Source organism: Nilaparvata lugens, chromosome 3 (genome assembly GCF_014356525.2).
Source record: "Nilaparvata lugens isolate BPH chromosome 3, ASM1435652v1, whole genome shotgun sequence".
Taxonomy (NCBI): Eukaryota; Metazoa; Arthropoda; class Insecta; order Hemiptera; family Delphacidae; genus Nilaparvata; species Nilaparvata lugens.
In genome coordinates, this window is record NC_052506.1 from 12,662,805 (window position 1) to 12,680,346 (window position 17,542).

General features: G+C 36.7%; 1 protein-coding gene across 1 annotated transcript; it reads left to right on the forward strand.

Annotated features, from left to right (window-relative positions):
- The first annotated feature begins 4,552 nt into the window (after positions 1-4,552).
- Positions 4,553-15,622, forward strand: LOC111050608 (dolichyl-phosphate beta-glucosyltransferase). The gene is made up of 8 exons (XM_039425399.1): positions 4,553-4,840; positions 5,302-5,476; positions 7,400-7,611; positions 9,174-9,282; positions 10,579-10,702; positions 12,877-12,996; positions 13,976-14,061; positions 15,287-15,622. Exons 1-8 carry the CDS (start codon positions 4,775-4,777, stop codon positions 15,391-15,393), a joined length of 999 nt encoding a protein of 332 aa, XP_039281333.1. The 5' UTR covers positions 4,553-4,774; the 3' UTR covers positions 15,394-15,622.
- Positions 15,623-17,542: the final 1,920 nt, after the last annotated feature.

Below are 17,542 nucleotides of genomic sequence, written 5' to 3' on the forward strand. Positions count from 1 at the left end.
TATACGCCGCTTCCACACTCTTGCCAAGTGTCTACAAAAAATAATGTCGGGGAGAGTGTGGATGGTCATCGCTTGCCTTCACTACGGCCAGCACTACTATCGCCAATTTACTGGCTGAGACGCTTGATTCCATACAGGCAAATTAAATGCCAGGCAAGCGCTGTCATAGTGAGGTCCACCATATAATGGAAGTGGAGAAAGATAGGAGATCAGCATTGCCGATTCTCTGCCTTGTCACTGCCTTCTGTAGAGAGCAACATCCACATGCCTAGTGATGTATCAGATTATCCTAAGATCTAAATCCCCTGCATCACAAGTCTAGGTCTCCTGAGGCAACCTTCTGTATGGAGGAGTGGCCTCAAAATGCTCGCTCCTCGCGCGCTCCCCTGCACTGCATCAATGTCTCAACCTCTGGTTGAATGATTTGCAGTTGCTGTAGCATTTAGGCACATGGTCCCTGAGCGATCAGGCTGTCGCTGACCTCCTAGGTGGCTCCTACCAGAGCTGCTCTGGAGTTCATTCCTTAATTGACCCATCTCAGGAAGTGCTGGATCTACCAGCTAATGCTGAAGGGTAAACCGCCAACCAGGGGGGCACCACAGCTGACTCATGTTATAACTGTGTAAGTGCGTGACTCTGTCTCTGGAAGAAGCCTGGCCAATGGGTGTACAGCTGGGTGAAGGCTCTAGATGAAGGTTTATGGCTAGACTGAGTTGCTTGAACTCTCCATCTCTGGAAGTAGCTGGGCACAACGAAAATTGTTTAGTGGAGTTTCGTGGCAGCCAGAGTGAGAGGCCAGATTATGGGAATCAGGGTACCCTCGTCTCTGGAAGTAGTAGGCATGCAAAACTACTAAGTGCCTTTCAGCGCATAGTTCAACCCAGACTGTGGAACTTGGATAGCACCTCTGTTTCTAGAAGTAGCATCATAGCATGTGAAATACCTCAATCTTACTGGTTCTTCTTTCCAAAACGCTAGTGTCCTCTCTTGGATGCCTGTGTGGTGGACATGCAGGCACCCAACTTGGAGAACTGTACAATTTAGGACCACAAGCCTTTTTCCACATACCACTGAGCCCAGCGCAGTGCCTCGACCGAGGTAGATGATCTATCAACTGAGGGTCTAGGTCTAGGTGATCAACTGAGGTCATTCAATTTCACTGCAATGCAGGCCAAACTCTTCTGTGATACATGCCCACCGACTTGGCAGCGCCGATGGGTGAATCTCATGTGATATGCAAACAGCAGGTGCCTACTTGGAGATGTGACATTAACATGTGGCATATCGCAGCCAAAACCCATCATTCTGTAGAGGATAGCTGATACCAGTATTTCTTATTCAATATTAACTGTTCATTCTTGTTTAAAATAATGATTTTAAACTTAAGACTTGAAGTTGTTGCCAATGACTGGGGTCTCCAGATAGGCAAAAAAGCTTCTGTCACATACAATAATAAAAACTGCATGGCTATTAATGTTGTGGAGATGCTGGATCTGCAAGAAAGGGACTCCTCCCTTAATTCCCCCAACAAGTAGAGTGGTCTATCAATAAGTTTGCTCTTCACAATTGCATAGAACCTGGAGTTTGGTTTGCCTTGTATTTCCTTTGGAAGACTGTTGAAGAAATTCATAGCTTGTGTTGAGGATTCCAAGATTCCTGAAGAGAGGTGGTCAATGTTCCCTGAAGTCAGAGAAGGTCATTATCCTGTTGGCTTTTCTCTGCAGGAGCAGAACATCATGGACAGCTGTTGAATGACCCCACAGGAGTAGCCCATAGAGAATATGGCTCTGGAAAAGTGAATGATATGCCATGATGAGGCTGCTGTGGTCAACCAGGTATCTCTGTTTTCTCAGGAGGTATAATATTCTTGACAGTTTCCTGCACACCTATATTCTGTACCAGGGTGACCTCAGGTATGCTTTCAAAGATGTCAAAGTCATCAGAGGAGCTGAACTAGACACTGACCATAGGTTACTAGTGGCAGATACTGGATTTGCAGAGAGGAAGGTCGAGCGACAGCGAGCATACACAAGAATAAAGCATGAAGAACTAAGGTGTATTGAGAACAGAGAAAGATACAAAACAGAGCTGTCAGACCAGATTGCAAATATGCAGAACAACTGTAATAATGTAGATAGTTTCTGGAATGAGCTGAAAGATGCTATTACAGGTGCTGCAAAGGGAGTGTGTGGCGAAAAAAGGCTGGGAAGGTTTAAGAGAAGGACAAGATGGTGGACAGAGGAGGTTCAGATGAAAGTGAAAGAGAAAAAGAAAGCATACAGAAAGTACATGATGACTAAGAGGCAGGAGGAGTACAGAATGTATGTTGAGAAAAGGAATGAGGCAAAGAGAACTATAAGGTTGGCAAAAACCAATTCATGGGAAGAATTTGGTCAAGATCTGCAACACCAACATGGACATGATAATGGTCGTTCATTTTGGAAAATTGTCAAGTGTTTAAAAGGAAAATATGGAAAGCAGATCAGAACAATAGCTGATGAAGAAGGAAGGTTGGTGTCACAGACAGAAGAGGTACTTGATAGATGGAGAAGATTCTATGAGGATAAGTTTCACAGGGATGATGATCAGAATGAGGATAATGAATATGAGCTCGAACAAATGATGGATGAGATAGATGGAATAACAAGTGGAATCGTTAGAGAAGAGGTAGAAGAATCCATTAAGAGGTTGAAGGTCGGCAAGGCAGCAGGAGAGGATGGTATTGTGCCAGAATTTATCAAATGGGGAGGAGATATATTGATTGATAGATTGTTGGATTTAATCAATGAAGCATGGCAGCAGGAAAGAGTCCCTGTGCAGTGGAGGAAGAATATTATAATCCCAATTCATAAGAAGGGTCTTACCACTGAGTGTGATAACTATAGAGCTGTAAGCTTATCTCAGGTGGCCATGAAAGTGTACACTGGTATACTTGAGAGGAGGCTGCGGAAAGTGGTGGAAGATGATATAGAAGAAGAACAAGCAGCGTTCAGACCGGGCAGGCAGACCCAGGAGCATATCTCTTCCCTTAGAAGTGTGTGTGCCAAATTTCTTGAGAAGGGAAGGAATGTATACCTGGCCTTTTTGGACCTGAAGGCTGCTTTCGACACAGTCCCAAGAAACCTAATATGGAGGGTATTGCATAGAAAGAGAGTGCCCACTAAGCTTATCAATGCAATTATTAGTGTGAATGAAGGAATGGTGGCAAGAGTGCGCATTGGTGGAGGAGTGTCAGAGGAGTTTGCCATGGAAAAAGGCGTGAAACAGGGTGACAGCCTCAGTCCTCTGCTATTCATTCTAATCATTGATGAAATACACAAAATATGTAAAAGAAGAACACAGAACACGCTGGTGGGTTACTGGAATATGAGGCCGATCGGTGCAAGAGCTCTTCTGTTCGCCGACGACATTGTCTTGATTTGTGATTCAAAAGAAAAATTGCAACAGTCAACAACTGAATGGGCAGAGGAATTGAAATCAAGGCATATGGTCTTAAATGTCAAGAAAAGCAAGGTGATGGCAGTGTCAAAAGGAATGAGAGATAATATGCATATAATGGTGAATGGAGAGGAGATGGAACAGGTGGAGAAATATGAATACCTGGGTACAGTGATTTCGGAGGATGGAAGGATTGATAGGGAGGTGCTGAACAGAGTGAGAAAGGGAGCTGTTGCCTACTATGCAATAAAAGACTGTATATTTGGAAAAAGAGAGCTTGATAAAAAGATAAAGAACCAGGTATACAGAACAATAATAGAGCCCATCATGCTATATGGAAGCGAAAGTTGGCCAATAAAATCAAGCCACGAAAATAAGATAAGGACTGTAGAGATGAAATGCCACAGAAAGACAGTTGGTAAGACTAGAAGGGATAGAGTAAGAAATACTAGAATAAGGGAAGAAGTGGGAATGAGAGATGTTGGGGAAAGAATAGAAACGAGGCAGCTGGGTTGGTATGGACATGTACAACGGATGAGGGACGAAAGCAAGGCAAAACAGTTTGTAAATGTTAGAGTACAGGGAAGAAGAACGGTGGGGCGCCCGAGGTATTCATATGAGGATCGCATTGAGGAGATAGGGAGAAGAAGAGGAAAGACGGTTCGGGAGATGAGGAGGATGGCGATGGATAGGGATAAATGGAGGAAGTGGACCGAGGCTACCCCAACGCTGTAAGGCATACTGGGGAGAGACAAAGAAGAAGAAGAAGAGTTTCCTGCACACCTGTAGAACATGATGATTCCAGCTCATCCTCCTGTCCATCTAGAAACCCAGCAGCTTCACTGGTTCTTCTGCAGCTGCTTGACTATTCAAAGAGCAGACTAGGATGCTATATAGACTCCCCTTTCTTGTGTATTGCCAAAAGTTGTTTCAAGTGCAACCCATTCTTAGTATAATACTGCCATCATTAAATGATACAAATTTTGTACGCACTTGGCAAGAGTGTGAAAGCTGCATATAAGGCGAGTCACTTGGCAAGTATCGGAAGTGACTTGGCGAATATATGGCGCTGGTAACACAAGAACACAAACAGCTGATACTTGACAACTTTAGTACAGAGGTTTTTCAATGCTCAGCAGCACTGTAGCGATACTGTTGTGCTGTGATAAAAACGAACATTTTCTTATACGTGTCTAGTAGTAGATATTAGATAACCTAAAAGTTGCTGAAATCTACAAAATGTAAAATAATTTGGTAATTTTATGTAGACGTGGATTTTAAAACTAATGATACGTTGATTAGGGAAACACATCAAGCCTCAAAGGCTCGATTTACAATGGATTTAGATATAGGATTTCTTATTCTTGGTAGTGCAGTGTTTTTAGTTTGCTGCTTTATAACGGTAAGTGGTTTGTATACAAAACAGTTTCCATTGCAATCAATCTGAACCTAACATACTGCTATGTGTAATTACTTTCTTTAGTTGAATCGTTAAAATTTATTATCCACAAGTAGTTAAGTACGGTATTGTAAATTGAGTTGTTTTGCACTTTGGTGTGTCTGTGATATTTGACAGGTTCTCAACAAAGCACACTCGGCAGTCGGCACTGATCATAATTATTAGCAAAATTCAACTTTCCTTGAAATGCGTTCTGACAGTCCTTTAAAGAGTTCTATTCAATATGAATTAATAAATTCAATTCTGTTTCATATAAGGTAAGTTGCCATCTACATACTTTCGTACAATAAATATGTTCTCTTTATAAACATTTCTTTGGATTGAGTGTCAACTGACTGACTGAAGTGCTTATGTTACTGTGGCAATGCTATTTTTATTTTTCAACTCTTATGTTTTTCTTTCAGCTATGTTTATTCTTGATATTGACTACTTCAAAATATCCAGTTGTTAGAAGATCTAAAGAGGAGAAATCTTTTCTCAATCCAGCCGATGACAAATGTATGCCGTTTCCCTCTATTGAAGACCCCTGGTCTGTCAACCTCAGTGTGGTTGTCCCTGCATATGATGAAGAAGTTAGGCGTAAGTAAACTAATCTTACTCTACAGCAATATAAAATTCGTTTATATTTTATAGATCATAACAAGTTTTTCTCCTTTTTTGCCAAAAAATTTATACTTGAAATGTAAGGCATGGGTCAAAGTAGGCCTACTTCCAAAATTGGAGGGGTGGAAGCAAATTCACCCCTGAGACATTCTATGAAGATGAAAAATGTTGGTAGTGTCACGCTGCCGTCTTTCAAAAGTAGGTAGGCTTAAGGGACTGTTTCCTGTGCTGGCATTAAAAATGTTCTTTTTGTTGTCATTGAATTAGAAATATGTTTTCTCACCATGCTGTATGGAACTAAAAGTTGGGTCTGATCAGACAGAAATATGAGTAGGGTTAAAGCGACTTAAAAGGGGAAAAACAGTTAGCAAAACTAAAACAAGTTGGCAAAATGAAAAATAAGGACCAAATTTAAAATAAGATAACATAGGCTACAAGTATTTAGATAATTGAATTGTATACAATATAGGCCACAATCAAATTAAACATATTCTATAATACCTAGATAATCCAAAGCTGATGTAAACAGAACCAATATTTTTTGCTGAGAGTGATGCCCACATGAGCTCTAGGCTTGTGCGTGAGTAATGGGGCGGATGATAACGAGAGATGAATGGACCTACAGTTTTAGATGGGTTCCGAATCACCGGGAAGCGATTTTACAACTCATGAATCAGAGGAGTTGGCTTAAGCGGTCACCCTTCCAACTGGAGAACCAGGCGCATGATTCTTAACTTATCTAAGCGATATCTTATCAGCGCGACCACTGAGTTAAATCGCTCCCCCAAGAACCATTTTAAGAGTGCCTTCAAACATAATGATCATCTGAAAAATAATGGTAATAATAACTAATGTTTTCACATTTTTTCTCATATGAAGCTGTGTAGTTTGAACTTGGAATGTCTATTCTTGGAAAAGAATCGAAGAAGGAGATTAATTAGGACGCAGAATTACCTAACGATGTGAAAGTTTTGGGTGTGATAACATTGAATGCGTATATATGCAAGTGCAAGCTTGGTATGCATTACCAATCGTGCAGATGAAAAACAAAATCCGGAAGAGCTACATGCAGGTCACGTGTTTCAATGGCACTTTTCAAAATTTGTTTTTCGGCTCATGATTTGACGTGTACTTGCACATATAGGCCTACTCACTCATTCAATGCGATCACACCATTAGCTGAAGAATACGCATTTCAGCCTCTATTTATTGACATAAGAAAAATTCAAGTTCTTAGGCCCGGGGCACAAAAGCCGGTTGAATTTTAACCGTGATTAACTTCACGTGAACCAATCAGAGAAGGTCTTTTTGATAAGACGGCTTCTCTGATTGGTTCTCGTGGAATTAATCACGATTAAAATTCTAAGTACCGGTTGCACAAAAGCCGGTTAAATTTTAATCGTGATTAATTCCACGAGAACCAATCAGAGAAGCCGTCTTTTGAAAAACGCCTTCTCTGATTGGTTCTCGTGAAATTAAACACGGTTAAAGTTTAACCGGCTGTTGTGCAACCGGGCCTATGAGGATTAAAACCTCTTTCTAGTTTCATTAAAGGATTAATCCCCATGAATGAGGAGAGTAACCCAGATAAACTGGGAATTTTTACTCTCTGCACTTGGTATCATTGTAATTTAACATGAGCTCTTTTCGATAAGATTGATTGGTTTTCGTGAAATTAATCTCGGTTAAAATTTGACCGGCTTTTGTGCAACCGGCACTTAGTCTCTAAAATCACACTACATTGAAATTCAGATGGTCAGAGTCAATAATATCTGGAAATTCACTGTGAAAGAACTATGGTGATTCTTCTAACTATTTATATGTTGCAAATAATGAATTTTTATCTTACAGTGATTGTGTTATTTGTCGTTTCTCGTAAAATATTTATGTATTTTTCAGTACCACCCATGTTGGATGAGTGCTTTGAATTCTTGGAGAAGAGAGCCAGGGATTCTGAGAGAAACTTTAGCTACGAGGTGATAGTTGTGAGTGATGGCAGCCGTGATAAGACGGTCGAAGTGGCCCACAAATACACAACACAGTATGGCTGCAATAAGTGTCGAGTGCTGGACCTGAAACCGAATCGCGGCAAAGGTGGAGCTGTCAGATTGGTAATTATGAATTATGTAACCATGAACTTATGTTTTTTTTCCTTTTTATTTCTGCTAGTATGTAATACTTGTTAAATTTAGTTTTAGGATATACTCCGACCAGTAAGCAAGTTTTACTTTTGCTGGTGGTAATTTCCATTTTATAGTTCATATTGTACTATATAATGTATGTTGTATTTATTTATTTATTCGTTGATATAATTACAAATCATATGAATATGATCGGGATAGAACAACAGGCATAGCCCAAAACTATTCTGTTCCCAAATTTTGATAAATAATGTATTAAAATGTTGTATGAAAATGGAAATAAATTCGATGTTGAAAAAAAATAATTGAAGCTCAATATTATTGCTGATAATTTTTATAGATTTCAACAAAATTTAAAACTGGATCTGGATTAAAAGCTGAATATTATTGCTGATATAAATTGTTTATGAATCTCAACAAAAAAACTGAAAACTTTTTGAAAACTGATTCTGGATTTAAAATTGAAATTGGGTTGAGAACCTCATAGTTTGATCATTAATAATGAACAGTTAAGAAGCAACTAAAATCTGTATGTATTTAATACTGTTCATCGCCAGTAGATTTGTAATTTTTACTTTCCTTGCCCTATTACCACAGGTAGGTAAGGAAAGTATTGCTTTCCGAAAAAAATTAAGGTACCCCACTTTCTACATTTCTATACGTTTCAAGGTCCCCTGAGTCCGAAAAAGTGGTTTTTGGGTATTGGTCTGTATGTGTGTGTGTGTATGAGTGTATGTGCGTCTGAGTACACGATATCTCATCTCCCAGTTGACGGAATGACTTGAAATTTGGAACGTAAGGTCCTAACACTACAAGGATCCGACACGAACAATTTCGATCAAATGCAATCCAATATGGCGGCTAAAATGGCGAAAATGTTGTCAAAAACAGGGGTTTTCACGATTTTCTCGAAAACAGCTCCAACGATTTTGATAAAATTTATACCTGGAATAGTCATTGATAAGCTCTATCAACTGCAACAAGTCCTATATCTGTAAAAATTCCAGGAGCTTTGCCCCATCTATGCAAAGTTTGATTTTAGATTCTCAATTATCAGCCTTCATATACAATTTAAACAAAACATTTCAAGTGGAAAAGATTGAGCATGAAAATCTCTGCAATTAATGTTTAGTAACATTGCCACCTAGAATTGAAAATAAGCTGGGAATCCGAGAAAATGTGATTATTAAATTGCAAACTGTTGGCAACTGTTGGTTCTATTATATCATTCACTACGAAGAGATAGCAGACCTCGTGTGTTCCAGCGTTATTGACCTATCACCAGCTGTCTCTTATATTTGAATAGTAGGCCTGAGATGCGCGAGTACACTAGCGTCAGGTGATCAATTTTCATAACGGCAAGGAAAGTTGTGTGAGTGCGCCACACCAGATTTTTATAATAATTTATTATTGTTTCAATTTTACTATCAAATATTCAATAACTATTCATTTAAAAAAATACTGTAATTGGTTAGTTGAGTTTAACAAAGTTGCCTGTGAATAATGTTTAATCTGATCTGCTATATTCATAGGGAATGAAAAGTAGCCGAGGATCGGTTCTACTTTTCGCAGATGCTGATGGCGCGACCAAATTTGCTGACTTGGAGAAACTTGAAGACTGTCTGAAGGAACTAGCGAAGGGTATACTACTATTTTATCGAACCAAGAATAACTTAGTCACATATCAGTATCAGTGAGCATGTCCGGTGCAGTGAAAATATGAATCCTATGAGCTCCAATGGAACTATTCTCACTCAGCCCGACTAAGCGAGTATGAATGGTCCCATAAGAACTCATGGAAATGATATTTCCACTGTACAAACGCGTTCAGTGTTACGTATGTGTGGTAACCCAGCTTTATTGTCTAAAAGTCTAGTGGCCGTATTTATAATTATGAGAACAGAACAGGGTTTGCCTGGTTACAGCAACGAATTAGGATCGTTAAACCAGCTACTAGAATTGGAATTGTTAATTAAGTTTATATCAAAAGTTTATTGAATGAATAATTACCAGTAAAATTGAGGACATACTTTTCGAGTGACTCTCATCTTTGTGTCAATAATATGTTTGCCATATCTCTTTCTTAATCCATTTCATATTCACAAAATATAGAAATCTTTCCTTCACGAATTCAGGTATTTTGAGCATACACATTATACAAATTCAATTAATGTTTATGAAATTTTTGTAATATATATTTTTGTTATTGTTGCAATTTATGAAATTATACATAATACAACCAATCCAAAACCATCCATCTAGGACTCTTCTCAACTGTTTCAGTTGATTAATATTATTAAATGAAGCATCCACTAAAATTGAGATTATCAAATGGAGGTGGATATTTGTATAATAAATTTGTTATAAATGAGAGTCAGATTAATATTGTAGAAGCATTAAATGAATCAAATCAACAGTGTAGCAGTATAACCATAGAGAAACAATAGCATAAATAGATATCCCATGGTATAGGGCGTTTATGTCGCAACTTTTACTGTTATCTCAAGCTGATAGTCCACGTAGTTCTTTCCTGTGAAGCTTTATGACGCTGGTCGTCTCTCATATTGTGCCGTTCATACACTCTTACCTGGTCAAAACAGTAAAAATCGACTTGAGATAACAGTTAAAGTTGCGACATAAACGCTTCATACCATGTGATATCTACTTACGCTATTGTTTCTCTATGGTATAACCTAGTCAACAGTGTAGCCAGTGTGCTTGTAAACAGCATAGGCTACCTTTCATAAATAGTAATATACGACGAAATAATTTTAAAATAATATAGTTGATCATTTAATAAAGTTATTAGCTATGAAATTCTTCAGAAGTTGGTAGAATGACCTACGTTCAATAGGCACTAGAGATTTCTTTGTAATTTTATGTAGATTTTGTCGGACTGCATTATTTGTGATCTTTTTAATGTTATTTATTTTGCAGATGATTATAGGGCTAAGCCTGAAGATGTAGCAGTGAAGCAGGCGGTTGTCTGCGGTTCCAGGGCTCATCTCGAAGATGAGGCAATAGCGTCCCGATCAATATTCCGTACCATTTTAATGCATGGGTGAGTAAATCTCATCATCTAATTTATCAACTATTTCCTCGTTACGTTATGGTGTTATAAATAGTACTGAATGTAATTTTACCTATAGTGAGGTCCACGTTATAATGACAGTATTTGATCAACTTTGGTTTTGCTATTCTTGTCTATCATTCGACAAAGCCGGTGGTACTATCCTTTTCTAGGTCCACAACGATGCCAATTATGTTTTTGACAGTGTAGAAATATAATATTAATAAATGCAGAGAATCGGCATCGCTATTCTCCTATCTTTATCCACTGCCATTATAACGTGGACCTCAAAATTTTTTAATTCAAATTCAAAAAAGATTTTATTTCAAAGAAACATAATAAAAACAAATTCCAGCTGTACAAAATAATCATACACTTGACAATGAATAAGGTACACTGAAAAGAGTCTTAAATTGAATACAAATTAATATGAATAGGAAATAAAATTTTCGCATAGGCATTGCTGCCTGTGTGCGAAAATGAATCACTATAGGGTATCTTGGTTGGTATTGTGCTAGGAAGATGAAGATTTTAATTTGTAGAGTGCATATTTCACCATCTTCTCGTTAACAGTTAAGGCGGACGCACACAGCTGCAGATAGATGTGGAAAAAATTAAGGGTATGAATGCAGACGTGAGCAGACATGGTGACAAAAGGACGTATGTGTGCCTTGCAGCATACAAACATCTAGGGATGGGTTTTTTCCCCGTCTATCTGCTGCTGTGAGCGTTTTCCGGACTTGCGAAATTTGAACGAACATGCTCGGCCAAGAATTTTTTTGATTCAACTTGTTCTTCGGACAAAAGTTTGTCATACTGTAGTGTGGACAAAAAATTTTGTTCGGAGATAGAGGAGGATCCAGGAGAGATTCCTAGCTTTGTTGTGCTTCTAACATTCATCTTCTAACAGCATCCAATAACAAATGATAGTCGGTCCCGGCAGCCTAAAAAGCAGTCGTTAGGTCATGTCAGAGGCCCTGAAATTGATCAGTTGCGACCTGAAAACTCTGACACCAGACCTGAGCCAGCCAGGTCACACGATATTATTATTTATTGGATAAATAGCAAATTTAATTTAGTTCATGTCAAAATTTGATGATGTTATCAAGTTGAAACAAATTTGATGATGTTATCAGGTTGGAACAAATATTAGGTTGATACCAAGAGAATGTTAAGTTATTAAACAAAGGCTCAACTCACACTTACGCGACTCAATTAGAGAAGAGACTGCGACTCTAGTCTCTTCTCGACGCAGCATGTGTTTTCAAATGGTCACACTCAAACCTGTGGACTCTAGTCTCCGCGACCTCACGACTGTGAGACTGAGTCGAGTGTCGACTCGACATGTTGGTCGAGCCTCGACTTGAGTTGCATAGTACCGTGCATTTTTAATGAAAGTGAGGTTATGTTTTATGAAAGTGGTGTTTTATCATTTTAGATAAGACAATAGATGAGACATATATTCATAATAATTATTATAAAATTTGTTACATGCTAAATAGTGACGAATTAGATCTTTTTTTAATAAAGTAAGTTTAGAAAATGGAGTAGCATGGAACTGAATTAGTGAAAATGAGCAAGAAAGTCGTAAGGTCGAGAGACTGGAGTCGTACGATTTGAGTCGAGGTAGTGTGAGTTTAGCCAAAGATGTCTCAACCTCATTAATTTCATTGGAAACGTACAAACCAACCTTTTACTGATAGAAATTGTCGTTCCAATAGAAAATTCAGACATAAAGCTCAAACAGGGCGGCATGCCGCGCCTCCCAAATTAAAACCTGTGTGCTTTGAACTCTAATGGGTTAATTTGATGTGTTCACTTCGGAAATCCTAAAAATAACATTTTTCTTTAATTTTATTGAAATGAAAGTTTTGAAGTTTGATGTGTTCAGTTCGGAAATCCTATAAATAACATTTTTCTTTTTTTTTATTGAAATTAAAGTTTTGAAGTTTAGTAAAATACTAGAGGTTGAGTGGTAGAGAGGACTTGAAAGTCCTAACTCCGCCTAGTAAAGAATTGTTTCATTTTATTCATTACATCTGATATTTATATTCTACTTTGTGATCTCCAATAATGTGATCCGAATGGTTAAGAATATTTCCAAATTTTGTAAAATTGCGTTAATAACGCCTTGCATTTTGAATTCACCTATCGTTTTGTTACAGGTTCCATTTTCTTGTGTGGTTATTTGCTGTAAGAAGTATTAGAGACACCCAATGTGGCTTCAAGTTATTAACTAGGGAATCGGCTCGAGTTCTCTTCTCTAGCCTCCATGTGGAAAGATGGTATTGTATTTATTTCACACTATATGATTGCATTTATATTTATAATATTTAATTTTGAATCGTAAACTGTAGATGATTCAATTCTATAATTCGAATTGATAAACTCAATTGTCCCAACAATAACTGTTGTTTTCCATTCCAAGTCCACTAGAATTTTGAGATTTAATTTATTGACACATTCATTTGTAGAAGCATTTATCATTAATCCTATGTAGCTACTCTAAATAAAAACCTAGCTCTCCCTGACACTCAGTTCGGATGGGAACACATTTTATTCCCTCCGCAATAGATTCTTTAGCTCGGTAATGGACTCATCCCATTTTACTGTGTAAATTTAATTTGATAGTAGGCACTGTCTGGCAACACGATAAAGACGTAAATTGTTCTAGTTCCAGTGGTAAATTCATCATTATATCCTGCTCTAAAATTAACCAGCCTCATCTATTCGAATCTGTACATTATTTTTGGAATAATAATTTGATCATAACTACTTATTTTTAATTATAAATTACTTTTAGAATTATTAATGACCGTTGATTAACAAAAACTGTTATCAATTATTGCCATTGTTGTCAATTATTATGACAAACTTGAATCAACTCTCAAGTACTCTCTATCAAAATGATATTCATTATTATTGTTTTTACATGGATGCAGAGCTGACATGTCACTTCAAATAAAATTAGTGACAAAAACTTATGGGCAGTTTACTGTTCCGTATCACTGCTTCAACGTGAATCTTTTTTTAGAATGAACAATTATTGTGTTGGCCAATGAATTTAGATGTTCTATGTGGTAGAACAGCACGTGGTTGAACAGCAATAGGAACTGACCTGTTATTACAATACAACAATATAATCAATATACTACATGTGTATGTAGGTGCTGTTTACTAATTGTAAAGTAAAACATAATATTCATTTAGATAACTTGCTTTGTTCGTTTGATTAATTTTCTCGACTTCTCGTTCCGATTCCAGGGCGTTTGATGTCGAATTACTGTATATCGCCCAAGAACTGAGAATACCAATGTCAGAGGTCGCAGTAAATTGGACGGAAATCGAAGGTAAAATTCAAATTGCCCAATTTCTAGTATTCTATATTAACACATTGGATCTAAGAGGTGTTCTTTTATATTAAAATAGCATCAAGCTAACAGGTTACAATTACATTCATTACATGTTATGCTCTATGCATACCGTTCTTATGAATTTGTAAAGTCTTTTTACATAAAAATCCTCACATGAATAAATCTTGATTTTTCTTCACTTGGAAAAATTGCTTAGCTAGTTATAAGTAAAATAATAGTACAATAATAGGTAATAGTTAATACAATAATAGTACAAAATAAGTACAATAATAGTTATTCAAGTTAGCTACTTTAACATTGCTTGGCCATATTCGTTTTAAATAGCCTTAAATTTGAATAATTTTATCTTTTTTGAAGAAAATTATTATATTAGTTGTATCCATGACATTATAAAAGGATTATGAATCAGTATCACATTATTTGACTAGGTGTAATTCAAGTTATTTAGTATAACTCTTGAATAAATAAATAAATGTTTATTTCCCATCAATTACACAAAACAATTAACTACAACATCAATTACACAAAATATTAGATAAATTACAATTACATACAATAGTTACTTACAAAAAATTCTTATAATGTGTCCTCTACTTGTTTAGTTTTTTCTGTGTGGAAATTGACCTACTCCACTATGACGTACCATGTTCTAGAGTAGGTTTTGTTTTTTTTTTGTTCGGATTATTAATTAGTTAGTGTTTAATAAATCATAAGGTGGTTAGTTGTTGTTTGAAATAATGTTTTCTATGTTCTGTCTCCCTTTGCTCATCAACCAATTGTGTACTATTGTTTTGAACTTTCTAGAATGATTAATCTGTGTAAAGTTTGCAGGAAGTAGATTATATAATTTTGGTGCTAAATGATTGAAATGTCTCTGGTATAGGCCTAGTGCCTTCCTTGCAACACTGGTGATGAGAAGATTCCTGTATCTGGTGTTGTGGTTGTGGTTTCTGGTTTGAAATGTTGTTGGATTCTTGTATAATCTGCATAGTATCTCCTTGGAGTAAAGCTGTCTTGTATCCATTACGTCAAACTCATTGAATAGCTGGTCTGATGAATAGCGTGGAGGCTTCTGGTTGATGACCCTCATGATCAACTTCTGTACCCAATACCTCAAGAATGATGTAAAAATAATGTATTTACTAGCCGATTCAATTGTGAATGTTTTATAGTCTTTCTAATAAATATTTGCATTTTCCAGGTTCAAAAATAGTTCCAGTGTGGAGTTGGTTGCAAATGGGTCGAGATTTGTTCCTAATTTGGTTGAGATACACAATAGGAGCTTGGAAAATCAATAAAAATAAATAAACGTAAAACGTTCATGATATGTATATCCATAGCAATATCAATATTTCTACTCTCCTATAATATTTAAAGTGCATTCAAAGGTGCCTGTTGTGTAACCTTATTATAATACAACATAATTTATGTGCTAATTGAACAATGATATTGTGATAGAACTTTTTGGAACTGATTCTACCTTTTTTAAGAAAACAAGAACACTCTGCAATTAAATTATCATATAAATTTATCACAAGTACTGTCTTTGACTTCATTTATTGAACTACCATTGCTTTTTGACTAGAAAAACTGGATTGGAGATTTTTAATGATTCAATATAGGAACATTACAAAAAAATTTACAATCTCCTGGATAAATAAACTATTAACTGCAATTAATTAAGGGGTAATTTACAGTTTTTACCTTGCATAAACTGGAAGATTCTTCTGAGATTGGTAATTACTTGAAAAAAAAACTGCTCTTACTTGAAAAAAAAACTTGTGAGTGACATTAGACGTAATAAGCTTGGAAGCAGTCAATTGGAATGCGGGTTTCCTTAACCTTGTATGAACTGAAAATCAGCCAAGCTTGTTGCATACTGAATATGCCACGTACGTTTTACTTCATGGCGTTTCATGCAATGAGGTTAATGTTCTGAAAGTTTCTAAATTAACGATCTAACCTATATAATACAATTAGAAATTGTCTGTCTAACGTCTAAAGCACTGTGCATACACATACCTAGCTAAATAATCTTCACAAGAAGTACTGTATATAGTGAGGTCCACGTTATAATGACAGTATTTGATCAACTTTTGTTTTGCTATCCTTGTCTATCATTCGACAAAGCCGGTGGTACTATCCTTTTCTAGTTCCACAACGATGCCAATTATGTTTTTGACAGTGTAGAAATATAATTAATTAATGCAGAGAATCGGCATCGCTATTCTCCTATCTTTATCCACTGCCATTATAACGTGAACCTCACTATAGTATAATAATAAATAACTGTGCCTCTGGCACTAATAGTCAAAGAACATACAAATTACCTATACTGTACAAGTGTATAAGGAAAATATAATTATTATGAATTGGAATTTTAAAACCGGTACTATAGCTGAGAGAATTTATTATTTGACTCTCAGCTTAGTAATCACTTACTCTTACAAAAAAACTTGTGAGTGACATTAGACGTAATAAGCTTGGAAGCAGTCAATTTTGGAATGCGGGTTTCCTCAACCTTGTATGAACTAAAAATAAGAAATTTCTAAATATAAGTTAGGTGTAGCATGTAATAATAATATTATCCAATAGTGGTTCATATTTCAAAGCAAACTAATTTATTTGCTGAGATTCCTTCGTATTCTTTATCATAATATAGAGATTTTTGCTTACGGTACCTTACCTTTTAGAAGATAGAGCAAATTATAAAAAGCATAACCGGAATAGTGATTTTACTGTCGTGCATAAGGTTGGTGAAAGTTGCTAGGTAATAATATTGATAATAGTCCTGTCCAGGCACCGCTTATTTTTAAATAATTGGTCTTGAATAATTTTCATTCAATCCTTGACCAGTCTTTACACTGGATAGATTTCGTCATAGAAATTAAAACATAAACGTTCATAAAATTTACAAAACTATCGAGATGGCATGTCAAAGTGACAAATAAAACGAGTGATCTCCTCTTCACCCAAGGAATAGAGTGGAAGTTTGAGGAGTTTATCTCGAAGCTCATTTTTAAATTGTTTATCTTCCAATTCACGAACACACAATGGGAGCCTGTTGGATATTTTCAGGGTGCGGATTGGGAAACTAGTGTGTGATCTGGCCAATCGCAATTGTGGCAGGTCTACATCATTACGTCTTCTAGTAAAATACTCATGAACCTGGCCTCTCACTTGAAATTTATGTAGCTGTTCTTTTAGAAGCACTAACGAGGTAAGCAGGTACTGACTGAAGACTGTGAGGATCCGCAGTTCTTTGAACAATGGCCGGCAATGTTCCAGGTATGGTGAGAATGTAATGATGCGGATCACCTTTTTTTGAAGAAGCAGAATCCTCTCACAACAACCCCCATGTCCCCAAAGCACAATCCCATAGTTAATATGGCTGTGAAACAAAGCATGGTATGCAGTCACCAGGTAGCTTCTTGGCACCATGTTCCTCAACTTTCAC

Coding starts and splice junctions, on each gene's coding strand:
- LOC111050608 (XM_039425399.1), top strand. CDS start 4,775: ATGGATTTAGATATAGGATTTCTTATTCTTGGTAGTGCAGTGTTTTTA. Junction 10,703..12,876: donor CGTACCATTTTAATGCATGG/GTGAGTAAATCT, acceptor GTTTTGTTACAG/GTTCCATTTTCTTGTGTGGT. Junction 14,062..15,286: donor AAATTGGACGGAAATCGAAG/GTAAAATTCAAA, acceptor TGCATTTTCCAG/GTTCAAAAATAGTTCCAGTG.